The sequence below is a fragment of the Plecotus auritus genome (assembly GCF_963455305.1).
Source record: "Plecotus auritus genome assembly, chromosome: 6".
Classification (NCBI taxonomy): Eukaryota; Metazoa; Chordata; class Mammalia; order Chiroptera; family Vespertilionidae; genus Plecotus; species Plecotus auritus.
The window spans coordinates 152396536-152420815 of NC_137773.1; the positions used below are offsets into that span (position 1 = coordinate 152396536).

The window sequence follows — 24280 nt, forward strand, 5'->3', positions numbered from 1 at the left end:
GGGTGTGCAGGAGGCAGCTGATCGACGTTTCTAACTCTCTATCCCTCTCAGTTCCTCTCTGTAAAAAAATCAATAAAATATATTAATAAATAAATTAAATTAAAAATATTATTTGCATTAACAACACACAATGTCAAATACCTACTTATAACTCCAATGAAAGATATGCAAGACCCTACACTGTAACCCATGATACATTGCTAAGAGAAATAAAAGAAGACCTAAAAATAATATGAGGGAGGTATAGGGATATATCTATATGCATAGGTTGGAAGATTCAATGTTATGAAGTCAATTTTTTCCAGAATGATCTACAGACTTAATGCAAGATCAATCAAAATACTAGCAGATTTTTTTTTACAGGAATTGACTGGCTGATTCTAAAATTTATATGGAAATGCAAAGGGACAAGAGAACAGATTTGGAGGTCTTATATAACCAAATACCCAGTTCAAACATATGTTGTTCAAGGGTGGACTGTATTAAGGTTTGAAAAAGATGTGAAATTATCTGGCTACAGAGATTATGAAACAATTAGAGGCTGACTCAGTAATCAATTAATTTTGATACAAGACCTTTCTCTTTTTTGGAAATCCCCTCAGCTACCCTGAAGGCATGCTGCTTTCCACTTATCCATGTCACTTTCATTTGGTGGTATTTGCTCGCACTAGAGCACATGTTAGAAGACTTCCTGTATCAGCCAGTAACTTATGGGCAGAGACCTGCTATGGTCCCAGTGCACCTGGCCTAGAATGGATACAGGTAACTGAAATAAGAGACAACCTGACTACAGAAACTGCCATTATACTTGGGATGAAAGGTTTTTTATTACCTGTTATAAGTTTTCAAACCTATCTACTATGTGTACTTTTATGCTAATGACTGTATACCCATGTGCTTATGGTTTTTATTTTCTTCAATTTCCAACCAGACATTTCTATATGGGAATGATTATATCATTTCAAAGCCATCGCTTCCATCCTTTTTGAAGATTTTTCTCTTATTTGACTCCCAGGTCTTAAATCTAGCAACATGAAAGCAAGGAAAGGGGCTGGAGGGGTGAGTTGAAATAAATAAGTGAGAGGTGCATTTTACTTAGAAGTCTATGATTTGCATTATTTTCTTTTTCCAAAATACAGCCAACTGTGAAGTAAGCAAATAAATCCCTGAGGGAGGGAATGTAGCAGTGAAAGGAAAGGCTGGGATCAGGTGCATGTAAAGCATATTACACCTGAACTCCATAAACCTGCCATCTGCTCAAGTTGACCAGAACTGCCCACAGGATTTCTGAAGCACGGGCTGGTGATGAATTGCAAATGTAGCTCAAACTTTGTCTTGTCTCCAGGTAACTAAATTTAACCTTTGAAATCTGCTCAAACTCTGCGAAGAGAAGCCTACCCACAGCGCTGCATACCTCTGTTTGACTGGGAAAGCTATACTGATCTTTTAAATGATACATATTTTTATTTGATGTAATTGAAGATCATCCTGACATTGATCTAGAAGAGAGTACACACAATTTAAGCAGTTGAATAAGTAGAAAGTTAATACAAGAGGAGTGGGTGTTGCTTTAGTGTGTGTTACCCTAAATAAAAAGTCTTTACTAGGTCAACATAAACTCCATCTAAATGTGATGAAAGACATTGGGCTGCTTGAACGAATACTTAAGAAGCAATATTATAGAGCAACTAGCTGTTTATTAAAGGCCTGTCACGTCCCAGAACCTTTACTGTTTTTTCCCCAAGCTTTAATATACATACAAATCACGCAGAGGTTTTGTTAAAATGCTGACTCTGAACTTGGGGGAAAACAGTGGCTACACTGGAAGTATAGTTCCTGGATCTTTCTTGAATCCCCATGTAAAACAGAGAGAACACCTAGATAGCAAAATCAAAAACCATGGCCAACATTTTCAATAAATTTAGATGTCAATGTGTCTCCTCAGACCTCAAAGTACAAGCAAACGGAGACAAATTCAGTCACCATGCGACCCACAGTGTCAGCATCTGTGTAAGAAGCAGCAGAAGGAATCAAGGAGGTGATTAAAGGACCCAGGAACAGAAGAACCTCGCTGAAAAGCACAGTGGTCCACTCTAGGAACAGCAGCTGAAACTGGGATGGGACCTGCCCAAGAAAAAGCTGGGTGAATACATGAAAACCCCAGGGTAAGGCCTAAAGGGGGCAGCAGAATAGCTCAGGACTGCCCAATAGAATTTTCTGCCACAACAGAAATGTTCTATATTTCTATACACAATTATTAGTAGCTACATGTGGCAAATGAGCACTTGAAATGTGGCTACTGTATCTGAGGAACCAAATTTTTAAAAGAATATTTAAAAGGAAAAAGAAAAACACTACTTCCACCATATCATCCCAATATACTATCATATTTTGGGGGTAATCCATAAAATGTTAGAAACAAAGTTTGGGTGCATTTCATCCTGCTTATACCAGCTCTTTCTGATTACTTCCTTTCACAACTGAGCTTTACAATATTTGAAGGAAGATAATCTCATTTCCCTCCCTGGTGGTGGTCCCATGCCCTTCATACCATAAGAATTTGGCCAATGGAAGAACTGAAGACAGGAGCAATACGGTTTCATTTTGCTAAGTGAAAAAAAAAAAGCAGAGTATAAAATTATATGTAGTAGTTATATTTTGTAGTAACAAATATACTTAGATTAACTATATAAGCACTTAGCACACTGACTGTCAAGCACAGAGTAAGCACTCCAGAGAGAGCAGCTATTTCTGGTTCTGCTGCTACAGTTGTGTCAGGACCTTTTTAAAATTAACCAGGCCAGACTGACATTATCTGCAGTTTGTATTAATCATTTCATGCCAATCACTCAAAAAAATGTATTAATGCCCAGATCTACTGCATCTGACTGAAATGTTTTCCTACTTCAGCTTCTGTTGAGCGAAAATGATGACACCAGTGCTCACTCCTCAGGGGTGACAGGTGAGAGAAATGGGCTCTTTTGCTCCAGAGTTTCCTTCACCAGGAGCAGATGAAGGGGCTGTTGGCAGCCAGCTACTTGCTGGCCCCACATTAGCTATCGGAACTGCTGCCAGCCTGACCCGTACTTCCCCCTTTCCTAAATCCTTCACCAGGAAATAGGCTTGTTCTCTGGAGATCTTGGGGTATGTGGAAAGCTGGTGTCAGGCAGGAGAGGGAAGCTGGAAAGACATGAGGATCACTTTGCATGCCAATGATTTTGGGCTTGACTGTCTAGGTAATGGCATATCACTGGAGGATTTTAAGCTGAGAAGTCAAATGATTAGTTCCTCACTTTAGAAATTCTGCTCTGGTTGTACTGTAGATGATGAATTGAATATAGGAAGCAAGAGAAAGTAGAAAGATATTGAAGAACTCCAGAAGAGAAATAATAAGGGCATAGACTGAGGTAATGGAAGTGGGAGTTGAGAGGATTGTTGAAAACATTTCTAGGCAGTAGTATCAATAGCACACAATTTCTAAGTGAATTTAAGAGGCGAGAGAGAGAGAAGGGAAGTCTAGATTTATTCTCAATCTTCTAGCATGGATGGTTTAGTAGAAAAGGGAAGGTAATAGGCTTGTCTCTTCCCTACCCTCTTTTCCCCGTCCACTCAGAATGCTCTTCCATAAGGGTACTTTCTTAGCCCTGGTAGGCCAGACAGGTGCTGGTTCCTCTCTATATTCTTCTACCTATAGCTAAGCTTTGTCTGACATTTCTACCCAAGATCACCAAAGCCTGACTACAATATTAGGTGTGAACTAGACTCCTCCAGGGTCCCCTACCCAGCCAACCCCCATACCAGATCTCTGAACAAAACCAGGAGAGCTTCACAGTAAACCCCTACTATTCCAACTACTATCCCCTCCACTTAAAACACTTAAAGAATACAGGGCCACAAGATCAAAGAGCCATCTGGTTGACCTCTCACAAGATAGATAAGACCAACAGTGAAATATTCTGTTTAATTATAGTACCATTCTCACAATTGTATTTTCCTTTATTTGTTTCTCTGCCAAAATAATAAATTCTAACTATTCACAGTTTAAGTCAATTTAAAAGGCTGGCCTAAGAACACAACTCATACACTGTATTTTTCTTCTGGGAGAAAAAAAGTGTTCAGCAATTGTTTCTACAAATTAGCCATGTTCAAAGCATTGTCCTCAGAGAACCTAATTATCCTAACTTTCTAAATAATTGTTTATAAACTTTTGGAACCTAACCCACTTTTAAGAGAGAGACTTCCTGTACTTGATTGCTATAAATAAATGAATCCCGAAAGGCTTAACAGATTGCCAAAGGAGGATGCCTTTACATATGGGCAAACATTAACAGATGAAAATATAATTAGCACTATACCAATATTCTTTAAGCACTATAAATAAAATATGTACAGCTATTCGTGCTAGAGCAAAACACCTGTCAATTATTCACCAGTTTTTCCAATCCTAAGAAAATATCCCACAGTAAACAGCTGCTACATACTGAGATTCAGAGAAAAATTTTCAACCCCATCCAATCTAATTTTTCTAAGTGTCTCCCAAATACTATTCATCACACTTATGTATCTGCCACTATAATTAACAGTTCTCTGTTATTCTTCCCACTTTGGGTTTGGCAGTAGAAATTGCATTACTAGATAAGCTTGTTTTAATTCAGATAAAACCAAGGTGACTTCTAAATTCAAAAGGAAGTGGTTATTCAGAGTCAGGTTGGTGATTAATCCTTAGCTTGTATTTGCTGAATATTTAATAATCTCCATAAGGAGAGCTAACCTTGCAAAAGATATATTAAAATTCTCCTGCATTTTTATATTTGGGAGGTGTTAGTTTTTTTAAGTTTTGCCTTAGTCAGATATCATTTTTGTAAGCCTAAAACATTAGAGCAATACTATCTGATATTCCTATAATTCTTTACACAATACTAGGAGAAGATTTTTTTAAAAAAGAAGGCACACAACTGGGACAAAAAGATTCTCTGTGTGTTCTGGTGCCCAAGTTTCCTAAGAGACACACATCTGACTTGGCAAGCAGTTGTAGAAACATGTCAAAATGAGCCTGCATTCTTGCTAAATGGAATTCCAAAAGCTTAAAGGATGGGCTTCATAAATTAATTTACTCTTAATTCAAATGACATGATGTAACATCTTCCTGAGATACCAGGAAATATTTTTTTTTAATTCTTTATTGTTGAAAGTATTACATATGTCCCCTCCCCCCCCCCACCGCATTGTCCTCTCCCAGCCTGCCCCTACTCCCTGCCCCAACCTTTAACCACCCACCCCCCACACACACACACTGTGTCCATTGGTTATGCTTACATGCATACAGGATATTTGGTTGATCTCTTACCCCCCCACCCCACCCCATCCTCCCCAGCCTTCCCTCTGAGGTTTGATGGTCTGTTCCATGATTCTGTGTCTCTGGATCTATTTTTGTTCATCAGTTTATGTTGTAATCTTAAATCAGATGAAATGATATATTTGAATCTATTTTTAAATAATCACCATCATCATCGTAAAGACAATTAAGTGTGAAGAGAACTATAGGAATGTAACTCAAATTCAATCCAAAGCTCAAGACTAGTTTCCTCAGTCTGGAGAAAGGTACTCCAACAAGAGCAAGAAGTCTTCCCTTGAAGGTCAGGAATCCTATCACTTTTGATTTTATACCCCAAGGCCTTTACACAGTCACTGGCAAATAGTAGATGATCAATAAAGCAAAATTTAAAGAAACGCATTTCTCAGAATATACCTTTGTGTTTTTTGTCAATTTTGTGGTTGTTTTGGAAGGGCTGGGAGAAGGGTATGATAGAGGCAAGAAGGTAGATGGACTGGAAAAGACCACCACGGTAGAAACAAGCTAACGGTGAAAAAACCCACTGAAGAACCTAGAAATGAATCACAAGAGTGAACTGAAGAGACAGGATGGATGGGGATCTGCCGTAGCCAGACCTCATCTTGACAGTGTTCTCTCCCATCTGTGCTTTCCTTTACTTCACCAGAGAAAAGGCAACTTGCTATTTTAGCTTTTTAGAAAAATGAAGTGGGCACATCTTTCACTTGGCTCATCTTTGAAAGCTCAGACTGCTTAAATTGATTTGCATATAATAACTATTTACTTAATTAACAGGCTCTCAGCCAGTTTGTCCTTTCAACCTTTAACAAGCCAAGAATTATATAAGATTCCTTTTCAAAGGAAAATAAATTCCCCTAAATGGGATCTATTGCTAACAACAGAACACAATTTTCCACATGGTTTCTGCACTGAGATTTAAATTGGTTCCATGATTGGGAAGGAGAAATTCTTTTGGTATGAGAGCTCAGAGAAATGGAGAAATCTAAGATGCATCTATCACTGAAAACACAGAATTTTTAAATTTGAGTTTATCCTTAAGACTAACATCTTTAGTAAAATTTTTAAAAGCAAGAAGAAAAAAATAAAGAAAAGCTGTACAAGCCCCCAGAGGTGGAAGTTAACCTTAAAATAAAATAAAGCACAGTGTTTAGGATTTCAAATGCTTTATTTAATAGGCTAGCAGAAACCTATCAAAATGTATTGTTTATTATTCATTAAGAACTTTCCCTTGTGGTTCAAGAAGAAAAAAAGCCAAACCAGCCAATTAATCTATGAATAAAAATACTTTAAAATCAATTTAATGGAATATATCACGTTCCAAATTCAAAAGACCTTTTACTCTGATCACAAAATGATTTCGATTTTCAAGGGATAAAGTGAACGGATGTAATAAGTAAATGATCCTAACACCAAAATGCATCCTTCTCTCAGGACAGCAGATGAACAAGTCGTTTGGACCTGCCCACTGCCCACTGCCCACTCACCAGATGTCTGACTTGGTGTCGTAGCCTTGGTGTTTCAGAGCCTCTGGACTCATATAATGGGGCGTTCCAGTTAGAGTGGTGGCTAGATCACAGGATCCCATCAGGAGTCGAGAGACTCCAAAATCCCCTTGAAATAATAATAATTAATCTTTATGAATATTTTAAAACAATGAAAATCAGCCCTGGAAATTAACAACTGAGTATCTAATTTGACAGTTTTAATATGCAATGATTCATACCATTTTAAAGGGAAGAAAAGGAATATGATATATTTTAAATTATACAATGCTGGTGAATAGCTTTACAAACAAGTCCTATAGGAGAAAGATGATTTTGAGCCAGTAAAATAAATTATGTAAACCAAAATTTTCGGGTTTTTTTTGGAATTGTGGAGAACCAGCAACTTGAAATAAAAAGCTATTTCAAGTCTGAATAACAACAAACAGAATGATTTTAAAAGAGCTGACTATAATGACTTGCAATTTCATCTGTGGGTGGCATGGAGAGTTTGTTCTTTATTTGCAATAAAGAAAATTTTTAAATAAAATATTTGAGACTTTTCAAGAACATGACTATAAAATTTGAATCCATCAGCTTCTCTGTATTTGCCTAATTAGTTGCATGCCTTTATACCTTTCTTCTCTAAGAACATCTTGCAGATTAAACAATCCAGTAGCAGTTGTGAGTGGAGGTATAGTTCTGAAGGAAAACTAAAGGTTAACAAAGCCATCATATCAACATTTTAATTCTGTGTGATAATTGCTTTGTAATAAAATAAGGAAGGAAAATCTGTAGTAACTAATCAAACTAGTAAAACAAGTTGAACCACTTGCAAAGCATCTGGTATATAGTGGGACCTCAAAAAATACTAGTTGAATTTACATGTAGCAAATGTCTAATACTTTAATTTATAATCAGAAACAAAATAATTGGGTTTAATTGGCCCCAACCAAATAAGAACAAAAATTTGAGAATTTTAAATAAACCAATGGTTTCTCTGATACTCCTAGGTACTATATGCCACAATTTGATATGTTGATAGCATCTAAATAGTGTACTCCCCATGTTTCCAGAATACATACTTTTAAAAATCTTACCAATTTTAAGTAGATTATTTTTCAGAAATATGTTCTTTGATTTTAAGTCTCGATGAAGTATCCTCCTAGAAAAGGTTAAAAAGGATATACATTATACTAAGCGAAATAAGCCAGTCAGAGAAAGATAAATATCACATGATCTCACTCAATTGTGGAATATAATGAACATAAACTGATGAACAAAAACCAATTCAGAGACAGAGAAGCATCGATCAGAGGGTAGGGGAGGGCGGGGGTAAGGAGAAGAGATCAACCAAAGGATGTATATGCATGCATATAAGCCTAACCAATGGACACAGACAACAGGGGGGTGAGGGCATGAGTGTGGGGGGGTTGGTAGGGGGGCAGTAAGGGGAAAAGGACACATATGTAATACTTTAATCAATAAAGAAAAAAAAGAATATACAATTTCATGCAAAATGTAAAATTTTAAAATTTTAAAATCTTACTACACATAATATATATGGATGGCCCTGGCATGATAGCTCAGTTGGTTAGAGCATCGTCCCAATATGCCAAGGTTGTAGGATCAATTCAGGATGAGGGCACATATAAGAATCAATGAATGAATGCATAAATAAGCAGAACAACAAATGAATCTCTCTCTCTCTCTCTCTCTCTCTCTCTCTCTCTCTCTCTAATCTCTCTCTCTCTCAAATCAATCAATAAATAAATAATTAAAAATATATATGGGTGTATGTGAAGTAATTCACACATAAATATACATTCCCAAAGATATATATTTAAATGTTTAAAAGCAAAAAAGCCCCAACAATTTCTTTTTTCCCTGAGGAAATAGATTTTTTTAATTTAATAAATCTTTATTGTTCAGATTATTACAACTGTTCCTCTTTTTTCCCCCTAGCTTCCCTCCACCCAGTTCCCACCCCACCCTCTGCCCTTACCCCCACTACTGTCCTCATCCATAGGTGTACAATTTTTGTCCAGTCTCTTCCTGCACCCCCAAACCCCTTTCCCCCCAAGAATTGTCAGTCCACTCCCTTTCTATGCCCTAATTCTATATTATATTCACCAGTTTATTCTGTTCATCAGATTTTTTTTATTCACTTGATTTTTAGATTCACTTGTTGATAGATATGTATTTGTTGTTCATAATTGTTATCTTTACCTTTTTCTTCTTCTTCCTCTTCTTAAAGAATACCTTTCAGCATTTCATGTAATACTGGTTTGGTGGTAATGAACTCCTTTAGCTTTTTCTTATCTGTGAAGCTCTTTATCTGACCTTCAATTCTGAATGATAGCTTTGCTGGGTAGAGTAATCTTGGTTGTAGGTTCTTGCTACTCATCACTTTGAATATTTCTTGCCACTCCCATCTGGCCTGCATAGTTTCTGTTGAGAAATCAGCTGACAGTCGTATGGGTGCTCCCTTGTAGGTAGGTAACTGTTTTTCTCTTGCTGCTTTTAAGATTCTCTCTTTGTCTTTTGCTCTTGGCATTTTAATTATGATGTGTCTTGGTGTGGTCCTCTTTGGATTCCTTTTGTTTGGGGTTCTGTGCACTTCCTGGACTTGTAAGTCTATTTCTTTCACCAGGTGGGGGAAGTTTTCGGTCATTATTTCTTCAAATAGTTCTTCAGTATCTTGCTTTCTCTCTTCTTCTGGCACCCCCATAATTCGGATATTGGTACGCTTGAAGTCCCAGAAGCTCCTTAAACTATCTTCATATTTTTGGATTCTTTTTTCTTTTTGCTTTTCCGGTTGAGTGTTTTTTGCTTCTTTGTATTTCAAATCTTTGACTTGATTCTTGCGATCCTCTAGTCTGCTGTGAGATCTCTGTATAACATTTTTATTTCAGACAGTGTATGCTTAATTTCTAGTTGGTCCTTTTTCATATCCTCGAGGGTCTCACTAAATTTATCGGCTTTTTCTAGAAAATTCTTGAAAAACCTTATAACCATGGTTTTGAACTCTATATCCAGTCATTTGCTTTCCTCCGTTTCTTTCATTTGTGACCTGTTTCTTTGTCTCCGCATTTTGGTTGCTTCCGTAAGTTGATAGAGTGGCTTTGTGTGTTAGGTGTCCTATAGGGCCCAGTGGCTCAGCCACCCAGTTATCTGAGGTGGACACTCTTGGTGCACCCCTTTGTGGGCTGTGTGCACAGTCTTGTTGTAGTTAAGCCTTGATTGTTGTTGGTATCACTGGGAGGAATTGACCTCCAGGCCAATTGGCTGTGAGGATCAGCTGTGTCTACGCTGGGAGAACTTCTGTGCTGAAGACACCCTTATGGGAGAAGACTTGCAAAAGCCTCTGTGCTCAGCTTGAATGGGGCAGAGTCTCAGGGCAGAGCAGATAGCATTGGTTTCCCGTCAGCCCTGCCTAATAAGACCCTGTGTCTCAGTGTCCCATGGTAATCGCTGCAAGCACCTCTGAGAGAAAGCCACCCTCGAGTTCCGTCCATTGCCAGACAGTCCAGTTTCTCCCCGAATGAGCCCAGGCCCCCAGAGTCTCGCCTGGAACTGGAGTTCGGTGCAGTCGGGAGCTTTTGTTTCCCTCCCGCTTGAGAAAGCCAGCCACGTACTCAGTTGCCCGCCCTCTCCGCGCCCATGCACCTTTGTACCTCTGCCTTCCGCAGTTCCTCTGAGCCTCAGTGTGCTTTTCTCTTTCCTGACAGTCCAGTTTCACCCCGTATGAGTCTGGGTCCCCAGAGTCTTGCCCAGAACTGGAGTTCAGCATAGTTGGGAGCTTTTGTCTCCCTCCTGCTTGAGAAAGCCAGCCGCGCACTCAGCCGCCAGTCCTCTCCGTGTGTGCGTCTCAGTACCTCTGCCTCCTGCAGCTCCTCTGAGTCTCAGTGTGCTTTTCTCTTTCCTTCTAGTTGTAGAATTTCCACTCAGCCAGCCTTCCTGTGGTTCTGGATGATGTCCGTTTTGTCTTTTAGTTGTAGTTTTGAAATTGTTGTGCGAGGCAGCAGTTTAGGTGTTTACCTATACCGCCATCTTGGTTTCTCCCCAGAAAATAGATTTTTTTAAACGGGTTTCAAGTCAGGAGAACGTGTAATTGGGGGAAAAAATGAGATGGTTTCAACTACTTCAATAGGCCAGATGCTACTGTGATTTTGTAGCATGATCTACATAGTACCATATCAAGTAATCATACATTCAGTTTTAGACTAATTATCACAAAGCTTTATAGTCTATTATATATAATCAATTTTTTAAGCTGCTTCTGTTACTTGCAATTAAAAGCATCTTAAGTTGATTCACTTGGTCCCTGCAGCTGTTGATTCTAGATCCAAGGAGAGGGTACTGGGTCTCTTACAGCTACAAGTACCCAGGGAGTCAAACTGTCTAAGGGTTTAGATTTTGGAATAGTGATAATTGAGCCTACCAGGAACCCAGTTACTATACAATTGGAATAAGTAATACATGCAAGAGAAACTTACTGAGACTCCTAGACCAGAAGATAAGTTACAGATAATAATACATTAACAGCCCTCATGTGTGTGTCAATACATTATTCAGTACTAGATATTTTAAGAAAAAGGCAAACAATATGTTAGGATGCAGTTATGAGAATTGGCTGGTGCCATAGTGATAGAATAAAAAATTCTATGCAACAGACCAGCTATCAAAATATTTTGGGTCCTAGCTGGTTTGGCTCAGTGGATAGAGCATCGGCCTGTGGACTGAAGGGTCCCAGGCTCGATTCTGGTCAAGAGCACATGCCCAGGTTGCAGGCTCAATCCCCAGTAGGGGGCATGCAGGAGGTAGCCAGTCAATGATTCCTTCTCATCATTGATGTTTCTCTCTCTCTCTTTCTCCTCTTCCTCTCTGAAATCAATAAAAATATATTTTACAAAAAAAAGAAATAACTTTGTCATAATCTTAATATATATGTATGTGTGTGTGTGTGTGTTATTTCAAATCTAAGAAATAACAAGGTGACTAGTAATATAGGCAACTTAGAGAACATCTTCTTCTAAAAAGTTCAAAGTAGCTCTCCCTCCATTATCTCCGATGTCGCACACCATTTCTATGGAAGTGGTAGGTCCCTCTCATGATGCCCACGAGAATTAAGTGTGACCTGGTTAAGGTTAGATGGCAGCTGTGTTCAGACACATGGTAGAGCTCCTGCTTCCGTCTCCTCTACCAGCCATTTTCTACATCCTCGGGCCTTCAGAACCACAGCAGAGTAAAGCACAGTCTGTGGAGATAGAGCAGGTGTTTCTCAGGGCCCCAACCCGAGGTAGGACTGTGGAGAAGGTATGAACAATGTCTCCTTCATCTCTCCTTAAGCCCTTAATCGTTTCTGACACATCAGCTCCCTTCCCTAAAAGTCTGTCCTTTAGGTTGTAGGGTCTCAGGGTGGATCTCAAACTCTCCTTGCCAAAGATGCTGGCACAAGCAAGGACTCCTTGGTGATGCATGGCTCGGGTAGCTGCCGTGGCTGGTCTCTGCCACTTGGCCTTCATCCTAGCTGAGGCACCTGTCCGGCTTCCTCAGTGTTGTTGTGGCTCCCATGCCCATGAGGAGCCCTCTGTGTTGTAAGTCAGGGGTAGAGTCGGGTCCTCCTCCAACGTAGCTATTGCCAACACAGCAGGAGTTGCCTATGCCTGGCACTGAGGTGGAGTCTCCGTGAAAAAGTGTCCTGAGAACATCCTCAAGAAGTGGGTACCAGGCAAAAGCAGGAATCTCAGAGAAAGATAAATATCACATGATCTCACTCATTTGTGGAATATAATGAACAACATAAACTGATGAACAAAAACACATTCAGAGACAGAGGAGCATCGATCAGACTGTCAAACCTCAGAGGGAAGGTAGGGGAGGGTGGGGGTGAGGAAGAGAGATCGGCCAAAGGACTTGTATGCATGCATATAAGCCTAACCAATGGACACAGACAACAGGGGGGTGAGGGCATGAGGGGGGGTGAGGGCATGAGGGGGGTGTGGGGGGCAAAGGGGGGATAAGGACACATATGTACTACCTTAATCAATAAAGAAAAGAAAAAAAGCAGGAATCTCCAGTAACACGACACCACAACTTCCTTTGCTTTTCCATCTTCAAACCTAAGGTAGCACACCTCCATCTTCTGACATATTTCCTGACCTGGATTCACAAGTAGGTCTTTTCCCTGGGATTCTCACTACATTAAAAATAAATTCCTCATGCCACCTCTGAGGGAATATTTAGCCATTCCAACACAGGACTGGCTGGGAATGTGTGGGATGCTAGTGATGAGGCAGTCACCTCCGGAAAATGTCTTTGTCCTGGTTTCTCCTCCCCTGTGAAAGCACCCAAATCAGTAAGGCCTCAGTGTCACCAGAAAATGGGCTTTCTGCATAGAGGCTGTTCTGTCCATTTTTTAAAAATCTAGGCTAACTGAACTTCCCCTTCAACAGAAATTATTTGTGGGGGAGGATTGTTTGCTTTGTTTTGTGGTTTCTGTGTTAGCACTGGGGGGCAAAAAAAAAAAAAAGATGAACAAGACATTGTCTCTGTCCCCAACTATTTCCCTTTTGCCCAATTCTGCTGTGGCATCCAGAAAAGATGATGTTTCAGATTAGACAACTGATTGGGCCAAAGAGGAAAAAGGCTATTATAGGACTGCACTTTCAGAGAGCATAGGGTTCTAGCTTTATCCGAGGTTCCAGAGTCCCTCAAATACTGGACTAGCCTAGGAATCCTGGGGGAGTCAGTAATGAGCCCCAGGACATAAACACCTTTAAGAAAACTTAGAGCTGTCTGTGCACCAGAGGTTCAAGTCCATGGGGAGGAAGGAGTTTGTGTTACATTCTCAAGATAGCTTTTAATGAACTGTGAATATTCACCGTTTTAACATTATTATTTATGAGTGTACGGATTTAGAATATTATTAATATATAAATAAATCAAATTATAGTAAGTACAGGAATTCTCCAAAGGAGTCAGAAAAAATATCTACATTTCTTCTATAACATCACTCTTAGTTTTTCTAGGATCTTCTTTATCTGCTCTGCTGCTACACTGTAATAGGGGTCTCCGAAGAAAGAGACCTATAAGAGATAGACAGAGAGAGATAGAGATAGACATAGAGATAGAGACAGAGACAGAGATAGAGACAGAGACAGATTTATCATGAGGAACTGGCTCACACAATTATAGAGGCTGAGAAGTTTCGAGATTGGCAAGTTGGAGACCCAAGAAAGTGGGTGGTGTAATTCATCCTGAGTCTAAAGGCCTGAGAATAAGGGGAGTTTCTGGTCTGCAAACAGAGTCATATGTTATACACTATTTTGCATCTGCTGCTTTCACCCAACATCATGTCTCTCAGATTTTTATCAATTGTGTATTCTGTTTTTCTTGTTCCTTTTAGAATTACATCAACTTTAAAAAGATTTTTAATTTATTGATTTTAGAGAGAGAGAAAAGGAGAGAGAAAGAGAACATTGATTTGTTGTTCTACTTACTTATGCATTCATTGGTTGATTCTTATATGTGTCTTGACCAGAGATCAAACCTGCAACCTTGGCATATTGGGACAACACTCTAACCAACTGAGCTACCCAGCCAGGGTTGTGTATTCTGTTTTGATTCCACAGTGAAATTCCATTGTTTGAAAATACCAAAAGTTATTTAACCATTTACTGTAAATGGACATTTCTTAGTGTTTGGGCTATCACAAATAAGCTTTCTATGCACATTTTTGTACATGTCTTTTGTTGGACACAGGTACTCATTTTCTTTCTGAGCAACAGAATTACTGGGTCACAAGATATTTGAATGTTTAGCTTTGGAGTTATTATTAAACATTTTTCCAAAGTGGCTATACCAATTTACACCCTAGCAGCCATGTAAGAGAGTTCCAGTAGCTCCATATCCTTGCCAACACTTGTTACTGTCAAGAGGTTCTTTCTTAGCCTTTCTGGTTGCTATGCCCTCATTTCTATATTGAATTACAACCACAAACAACAATATTAAATGGGGCTTAACAGTTTGAAAACTTTCAAATGTATAATATCTCAATGCATATTCCCTAAAGCCCTATAAGCAAGCAGAGAGGATCCCATTATTATCCCTATTTTATAGTTGAGGAAACAAAGGCTCAGAGAGGTTAAGTAGCTTATCTAGGACCATAATCACATACATGGTAGAGATTCCCAATCCTGTGTAGCACAATGATACACAGTTTATAGTTATTTGGGTCCATGTTTTATCTCTGCTAGTTTACTAACAGCAATTTGAAGTTAGGCCTTACTTTTAATGTATCATTATTTAATAAATAAAAATTGAAAATTTCTTATTTATATATAAAAACTTTACCATTGGTCATAATAACATAATGAATAAGAAGCACCATCATTTGTAATCTGAATCAAAGGATGGTATTTCAGATTCACAAATACCCAAATATTTAAGCTCCATTTAATGACTTTCTTGGAATGTTGAAGGATTTGAAAAAAATTAAGTCCTTTCTCTTAAGGATTATTTTAAACTCCTTTATTTTAACTAGTACTAAGTAGAACCAAATATATCAAAATATTTGGGTTCCTAAATAAACCAGATTTCAGGATTTTTTTGGGTTATTTTGTTTTGTTTTTGTTAATCCTCTCCCAAAAATGTTTTTTCCATCGATTTTTAGAGAGAGTTTTGGGGAGGGAGAAAGAGGAAGAGAGAAAGAAAGAAAGAAACATCAATGGAAGAGAGACACATTGATTGGTTACCTCCCAAATGTGCCCCAACCTGGGCCTGGGATTGAACCTGCAACCCAAGTACGTGCCCTTGACCAGGAATTGAACCCCTGGGCCACACCGGCCAGGGTACCAGATTTCAGTTTTATATTTTGCACACAAAATACCAAAGTTAGCATCCTTATATGTGTTGTTTTCCTTATGTATAAGCCAATAAATATGCCATGGAATAATAAAGAAAATAAATCTACAATATCAACTATATGTATGTACATTCAGCAGCTTTGAGTAGTTTATTAAAAGATTATTTTATATTCCTTTATTATTATCTCTTTGGATAGTTCTACATCAATCAAAAGATTTCAAGGGGCTTTCAATAAGTCAGTGGCTATCTGTATTGGAGCATGTGTTTCAGAAGGGTCACGGCAAAGCACAGAATTGTCCAATTACCTTTTATGAGATCAGAAACCACAGATGACACATTTGAACTATCTGATATCCGTGGATAGGCAGACCTCGGTGTACCCTATAAATTTCTACTTTTGTTCAATAAGAGTGTTACCACATGTTCTGCCCACTCCTAAGCTGAAAGCTAACAGAGACACCTCATAATATCTACTTTTATTTGTCTATGTATGTACATCTTTTCAAGTAAAACATTTTAACATTTACAACTTATTTAAAGTTTTAAAATACATTTTTGAAACAGAGATTGTAAATACAAATTACAGACAACTGAACTCATAAAACATACCTTGACCTTCTTCATCAGGTACTTCACATCAAACTGACTTTTGGTCTGAATACCAAACAATATCTTTTGCCTCAATTACTTAGTTTGCCTTGAGAAGTAAACTCCGCTAAATGTGCACAGACACATTCCAAGGCGACCATGCAATGCATTTATAGCATCTTAGGGCATTTCCAGCTCAAGCTGCTGCAGATATAATAAATTCATAGCATGCTATAGGTATCTGGAAATCACTTGTAATTCACAGGATATGATCAGATATCAGAAATGTGTTTAATATAATTTTCTGTCTTGTATTCAAGGCCAACTTGATTTCTAGAACAACTAAAAAAATGCTTTTCAAGTAAATCGTCTAGACACAATCATTCAACAGTTTTCTCATGGAAAAGTATATTATAGATGTTTAACTATCGTCATTTACCTTTTGGTCTTGCTTTCTTTCAGTTCTACCCCCCAAGATTTCATTTAAAACAGACATGACTGTTTTAAAAAGCCCTGTCCCTTAGTAACAAACGAACATACCTTTCATGCATGTAGTCAACTCCCAGCAGCAGCTGGATAAACCATTCTATTATTTGACCTTCTGAGAAGGTTTTTCCAGCTTTTTTATACTCCTGAATTTTACAGTCCAGATCTCGGCCCTGAAACCAAACAGCATGATTTATCATATTTTTTTCAGTTAGTATTTCAAAATCAAACTCTCTCAAATATAGTTAGTACACAGCAGTCGCTGTTATTATAAGAAACTGAGGGCACGCAGTAACTGTGTAACTATCACTGACCAAGGTTTGCTTCGTCAAGTCACCACTGCACATTTCAGAATGGAGCTCAGCTCTCGCCCCTGTGTAGTTACTAATTAAACTGTTTTCATTGCTCTAAGTAAATGTATGGCTGTATTTATCTTTGACATCGCTCAAGGACAAAACCATTCTAAAGGTTTTTTGTTTTTATTACATTACCTCAATATTACCTTAAAATTTATTTTTAATGCATTTCATAACATTGTGTATCTATATGTACCCACACAAAACTAGGAATAACTTTACTTATGCTTAGAGTTTTACATAACTATAGAACCCTAACATGTATACAAATCCTATCTAATAAAAGAGCAATATGAAAATTAACCCTCACTCCACTACACCCACAAGCCACGCCCACCAGCCACGCCCACCAGCCAATCAGAGAGAATATGCAAATAAACCCAACCAAGATGGCTACAGCCACAGAGAGCAGGAGGGAGGCTTGGGTTTCCCTGGCAATGGAGGAAGCCAAGCTTTCTGCCTGCCCTTGCCGGCCTAGGCCTCCACTCAAGGCTACAAAGTTTCAATTGTAGAAGATAAATAAACCCCAGATACCAGGGCCTCCGCTTGGGTCACCAGGGGGTATGGCCGGTCTGCAAACCACCACAGGCCCCTCACCCAGGCCGCCCCACGCCCCAAGGGAACCTCCACCCTGATCCGGGACACCCTTCAGGGCAAACCAGCTGGCCCCCACCCGTGCACCAGGCCTCTATCCTAGCTAATAAAAGAGTAATATGCAGATTGACCATCACTCCAACACACAAGATGGCTGCCCCCATGTGGTCAAAGATCCTGCCCCCATGTGGACACAAGATGGCCACCACAAGATGGCCAGCAGGGGAGGGCAGTTGGGAGGGACCAGGCCTTAAAGGGAGGGCAGTTGTGGGCAATCAGGCCAGCAGGGAAGGGCAGTTGGGAGGGACCAGGCCTGCAAGGGAGGGCAGTTGGGGGCAATCAAGCCTGCAGGGAAAGGCAGTTAGGAGGGACCCAGGCCTGCAGGGGAGGGCAGTTAGGGGTGACCAGGCTGGCAGGGGAGGGCAGTTAGGGGTGACCTGGCTGGCAGGGGAGCAGTTAGGCATCAATCAGGCTGGCAGGGGAGTGGTTAGGGCAGCTGTGGGCAAACTACGGCCCACGGGCCGAATCCGGCCCGTTCGGCTGTTCTATCCGGCCCGCGGAGTCGAAAGAGCGGAGGGTTCTCTTGCTCTCCCCTCCGCTCCTTTACTTTGAATTTATATTAGTTCACACAAACACTCCATCCATGCTTTTGTTCCGGCCCTCCGGTCCAGTTTAAGAGCCCATTGTGGCCCTCAAGTCAAAAAGTTTGCCCACCCCTGGGTTAGGGGGTGATCAGGCTGGCAGGCAGAAGCAGTTAGGAGCAATCAGGAAGGTATGCAGGCGAGCAGTTGGGAGCCAGCAGTCCTGGATTGTGAGGCCCAGTGGGATCGGGCCTAAATGGGCAGTCAGACATCCCTCGAGGGGTCCCAGATTGGAGAAGGTGCAGGCTGGGCTGAGGGACACACACACCCCCATGCACGAATTTCGTGCACCGGGCCTCTAGTTAAGAATATAAAGCCAGCAAAAACTCAAACTAACGATATTAATATAACGATGTTTTGGTGAAAGTAAATTGGTGCTTACATTGGGCATATAGTGCCGGCTGCTGGAGTATAGATTCTTTTCACTTGGGCATGCCCAGACTGACCTGGACCTTGGAATGACTTAGCTCTCCTTTTCTCTATTTAACTAGAGCAAAACTCTCAGCAATACAGCAACGTTGATTTACGTGGGGTCCAGACACATGACACATCATTTAGTCAGTCTGTCTTACCACTCACAAAGGATAATACTTGGTGCCCAAATGAATCGTGATCACAAATAACAAACATCTAAAATTGCCCGGCAGAGAATGAAGTAAGACCCGTTCTGATTATGCTGATCTTAATGTATTTCATCCACCACAGAAATGAAAACACGAAATGTGTTTCTCTTAGGAAACCCCTATACCTCACCCCTTTTACCTTAAAACACCAACATATTAGAGACAATTCAAGAACTGTTTCTCTTAAGAAAAGGATGGGTTAAATGCAATTGTGTTTTGTCTTTGGGGGAGGTCAACAACACAGGCCCCATGAAGAGAGGAGAGGTATATGTCACACCCATTAGGAGCATAAGAGCCAGACATTAAGCTATGCACAGACTATTCCTGACAGAGCTGTTAGGTGCAAAGGAAGAGCATTTGTAGGCAATTAAACAATCAAGAGGAAATTACTTCCAATCAAACAACATGAAGTCAACAGAATCGGTGATTTGTAATGTATTTTTTATATCCTTTTAGTGCAATATGCAAATGTTTGCCTAGCATATTCTCTCCTTTGCACAAGGCACGAAAAGTCGAAATGGCATATCAAATCTTCACCTTGCACCCTTGTGCAAATTCAGTTTCCTGCTGAATTTTTCTGGGCAAGGTGATCAAAGCTTGCTGGAATTCACAAATACAGTGAATCAAATATTTGACTCCTTGTCAAAAAGACCATTATTTCCTTCTCATTCTCCAAGCCTGTCTTTGTATCACCTCTCTTTTTAACCCTAGAATTTATCAAAGTTAGATCACACAAGCTGTACTGTCATAATGTTTCTATAAATTGAATAAAACAATTTTGACAATAGATTATTATAACATCCCGGGAAGTAATCACAAAAACTCTTCAGAAGAAAGGCAAGATACAAATGTACGTATTTTCCAATCCCAATTTCCCTTTTCTATCCCAGGGATTCTAGCAAACCTTTCTTTCTCTCCTCTCTCTCTCTCTCTCTCTCTCTCTCTCTCTCTCTCTCACACACACACACACACACACACACACACACACACACACACACACACACACATACACATACACACACGCCTGGCTGGAGTGGCTCAGTGGTTGAGCGTCGACCTATGAACCAGAAGGTCCCTGTTCGATTCCAGGTCACGGCACATGTCCAGGCTGTGGGCTTGATTCCCACTGTGGGGCGTGCAGGAGGCAGTTGATCAATGATTCTCTCTCATCACTGATGTTTCTATAGCACTCTTCCTCTCCCTTCCTCTCTGAAAACAATAAAAATATATTTTTAAAAGAAAAAAATAAAACAAAATATCTCCTTTCAGTATCCCATTTAGATTCTCTGAATGTAATAAAATATATCCAGTGGCAGAAAGATAATTTTATCTACATGTTGCTGTCTCCTTCCTGAATAGCTTCAGATGAGGAGTGTCAGACAGGAAGAAAGGAAGGGAGGAAGGAAAGAAAGAAGGGAGAGAAGGAAGAAGAAATAAAAAGAAAAAGGAAAAAGAAAAAGAAAAGCTTGCCTTAAAGAAATATCAGTGAAGCTTCCTGCTTCAACCTAATGTTTCTTACTTTAGGGAGGTCAGACAAAGCACAGCCGTTCCTGTGAAAACGGCCTTTGCGCTGGCAGAGCACGCTTCCTGAGTGACATTTATTGTTAGTAATGACAGTCACCTCCTTATGCAAGTAGTGAGTACAAGTCGCTTGTCTGCTTCCTGAATTGACATTAAATGTGTGTATAATTTCCTGTGACTAAATATACATATATACTTAGACTATTAAGAAAATCGGGCCTTTAATAGTAAGTCTCTAAGTGCATCGTCAAAGGGAGATACACATTCTCTCCCTTGCTCTCTGGGTAGAACCATATAAAGAAGGAACAGGCTAATTCTTAGTATTAAGCAAGGATGTGTTCAAATGAGAAGAACGCCAAAAGATCAAATCAATCAGAAAGCTGGGTCTTATCCTCCTCAGGTTACCCTACAATTTTCACTTTGCAAGTTTATCTCCAAGAAAAACTATTTGTTTTGTATTTACTTTGTTCTTTAATAAACACTCTGTAGATTATTTTCTTAGGATTTAATTAAGGTAATCAAGTCACTCACAGATTAAGACACAACAAATTATGTTCTTATATAACAAAGAAATATAATTTCTTGTGAAGCAGTCTGATTTCAACTCAGCAATATGAAAAGCACTAATTACTTTCTTTCTCTGAGTCATCTTCCAAGTGAAAATCAAATGTTTTTGATAAAATGTCATACCTCAGTTTGAGAAATTCTTATTATAATATCTGCACATTATGTTTCCTTAATTTGCCTTTGGAAAATAGTTAATTCTTTTATTGCTATAACAACTTTAATGAAAAGAATACTAACTTTAATTTGATAATGTCGTCCTAAGACAATATTACTGAGAAAAAAATAATTTTCTTCACTAATATTACCCCTTGAAAGTTGCAATAAAACCTTGATGTTAACTTCTAAGGTTTTGAAAAGCTGTAAATCAAAATGTACCATTTGATGGATTAATGGTATCTCCTCCCTATTCCCTTCCCAGTTAGGCAATATCAGATTGACTCTGAAATGCCCAGACCTTGAAGACATGAAAAACAATTCAAATACAGTCTCTAAACTCCATCTCTGATCGCCATTAAAAATTTCTAAATCCTCAAAGGATTTGATTTTAAAAAAATAATTTTAAGTCACCAACAGAAGTCCTTTCAATCAGTTTAAAAGGCCAAAGTAGAGCCTTCTCAGAAGCTTGAATACAACGAAACTGCAATGTTCAGAGCGTATACAAAGGACAAAATAATCTCATAGTTTTAGGGCTAGAAGGAGCTTGAAAAATTATTCGTTTTAAAATGAAAAAGCTGCCCCTTATTAATTCATTTGGTTGACATCTTAAAATGTTCCCTCACACTGTACATGTCCTTTAAATTAGCTTCTAATTCATCCTTTCAATGGACTTCAAAATTTAGCATGCATAAGAATCATCCAAGTGGCTTGTTTAAAATGCATATCTGTAGGCCACACCAACAGAGACTCTAAGTAAATCCAAAGAGGAGCAAGGAATATGTATTTTTTTAGCAAGCATCCTAAGTTACTCTGGAACAGGTGGTCCATGGACCATACTTAAAGAAAACGCTGCTAGATAATAATACAAATGGGCCACATACTTAATGTTTCACCCACGCATAAAAACACTTTATCCAATAATTTAAAAAATTCCAAAGTTAAAAAAATGTACTTGGGAAAGTCAGGACTGAATAAAAATCATTTTATGATGACACTTTTAAAAAGCCTGTGACATTACATTTAGGAAAACACCAATAAGTGAAGGTAGAGGGGGCATGGCAAGAAGATCCTCTGTCATTATATTGTAGAACCAGAAAACATTTCCTTAGAAGTTTGGAAGTTCACTGTAATTGAGTGCATAAAAAGCGGGGGGAACATCAAGCCATATAATGCTCTTTTGTTGATGGTTTCTTTTGCTGTGCAAAAGCTTTTTATTTTGATGTAGTCCCATTTGTTTATTTTCTCTTTAGCTTCCATTGTCCTAGGAGCGGTATCGGTGAAGAAATTGCTTCGGCATATGTCTGAGATTTCTCTGCCTGTGGATTCCTCTAGTATTTTTATGGTTCCCCATCTTATGTTTAACTCCTGTATCCACTTTGAGTTTATTTTTGTGTAAGGTGTAAGTTGGTGGTCTAGTTTCATTTTTTTGCATGTATCTGTCCAATTTTCCCAACACCATTTATTGAAGAGACTGTCTTGATTCCATTGTATGTTCATGCCTCCTTTGTCAAATATTAATTGAGCATAGTGGTTTGGGTCGATATCTGGGTTCTCTATTCTATTCCATTGGTCTATATGTCTGTTCTTGTGCCAGTACCAGGCTGTTTTGAGAACAGTGGCTTTGTAATACAGCTTGAAATCTGGTATTGAGATCCCACCTACTTTGTTCTTCTTTCTCAGGATTGCTGTGGCTATTTGGGGTCTTTTTTTATTCCAGGTAAATTTTTGGAGAGTTCTTTCTAGGTCTGTGAAATATGCCGTTGGTATTTTAATGGGGAGTGCCTTGAATCTATAGATTGCTTTGGGTAGTAGGGACTTTTTAATGATGTTGATTCTACCAATCCATGAACATGGTATGTTCTTCCATCTGTTTACGTCTTCCTCTATCTCTTTTTTCAGTGTCGTGTAGTTTTCCGTGTATAAGTCTTTTACCTCCTTAGTTAAGTTTATTCCTAGGTATCTTAATTTTTTTGGTGCAATGGCAAATGGGATTGCTTTTTTAGTCTCTCTTTCTGTAAGTTCACTATTGGTGTATAGAAATGCCATAGATTTCTTGGTGTTAATTTTGTATCCTGCTACATTGCCGAATTCATTTATTAAGTCTAATAGTTTTTGATGGAGTCTTTCGGGTTTTCTATGTACAGTATCATGTCATCTGCAAATAAGGACAGCTTTACTTCTTCTTTTCCAATTTGGATGCCTTTTATTTCTTCTTCTTGTCTAATTGCAATGGCTAGTACTTCCATTACTATGTCAAACAGGAGTGGTGAGAGTGGGCATCCCTATCTTGTTCCTGTTCTTAGGGGATATGGTTTTGGTTTTTGCCCATTGAGATGATGTCTAATTTGTCAGATATAAGTATTGCTACCCCAGCTTTCTTTTCATTTCCATTCACCTGAAAAACCTTTTTCCATCCCTTCACCCTCAGTCTGTGTGCATCTTTTTTTCTGAGGTGGGTTTCTTGTAGACAGCAGATATATGGGTTGTGTTTTCTTATCCAATCTGTTACCCTATGTCTTTTGATTGGGGCATTTAATCCATTTACACTTAAAGTTATTATTGATAGGTACTTATTTGTCACCATTCTTATTCTTTACCCCTGTGTTCCTTCTTCGCTTTCTATTTCTTTTTTTTTTTTTACAGCAGACCTTTTAGCATTTCTTGCATTGCTGGTTTGGTGGTAATAAATTCCCTTAGTCCTTTATTGTCTGTGAAGCTCCTGATTTCACCTTCAATTTTGATTGATAGCCTTGCTGGGTACAGTATTCTTGGATTCAGACTCTTCCTTTGTATGACTTTGTATATTTCATTCCATTCCCTTCTGGCCTGATGTGTTTCTGTTGAGAAATCAGTTGCTAGTCTGATGGGGGATCCTTTATAGGTAACTTTCTGTCTCTATCTGGCCACTTTTAAGATTCTTACTTTGTCATTGGTGTTTACCAATTTAATTATAATGTGCCTTGGTGTCAGTTTGGGGTTCATTTTGCTTGGGACTCTGTGAGCTTCTTGGATTTGTGTGGGGTTTTTTTCCCTATATCAGGGA

General features: G+C 39.0%; 1 protein-coding gene across 4 annotated transcripts in view; it reads right to left on the bottom strand.

Moving 5' to 3' along the window:
• Positions 1 to 24280, bottom strand: part of NEK11 (NIMA related kinase 11) — a 177354-nt gene that overhangs the window by 101430 nt on the left and 51644 nt on the right. For all 4 annotated transcript variants that reach the window (XM_080672738.1, XM_080672739.1, XM_080672740.1 and 1 more), the window contains 3 exons: positions 16834 to 16952; positions 7935 to 7999; positions 6838 to 6964 (listed from right to left, as the gene is read on the bottom strand). In XM_080672738.1, coding sequence (XP_080528864.1) covers positions 6838 to 6964; positions 7935 to 7999; positions 16834 to 16952 — 311 coding nt within the window. The remainder of the gene's footprint in view (positions 1 to 6837; positions 6965 to 7934; positions 8000 to 16833; positions 16953 to 24280) is intronic.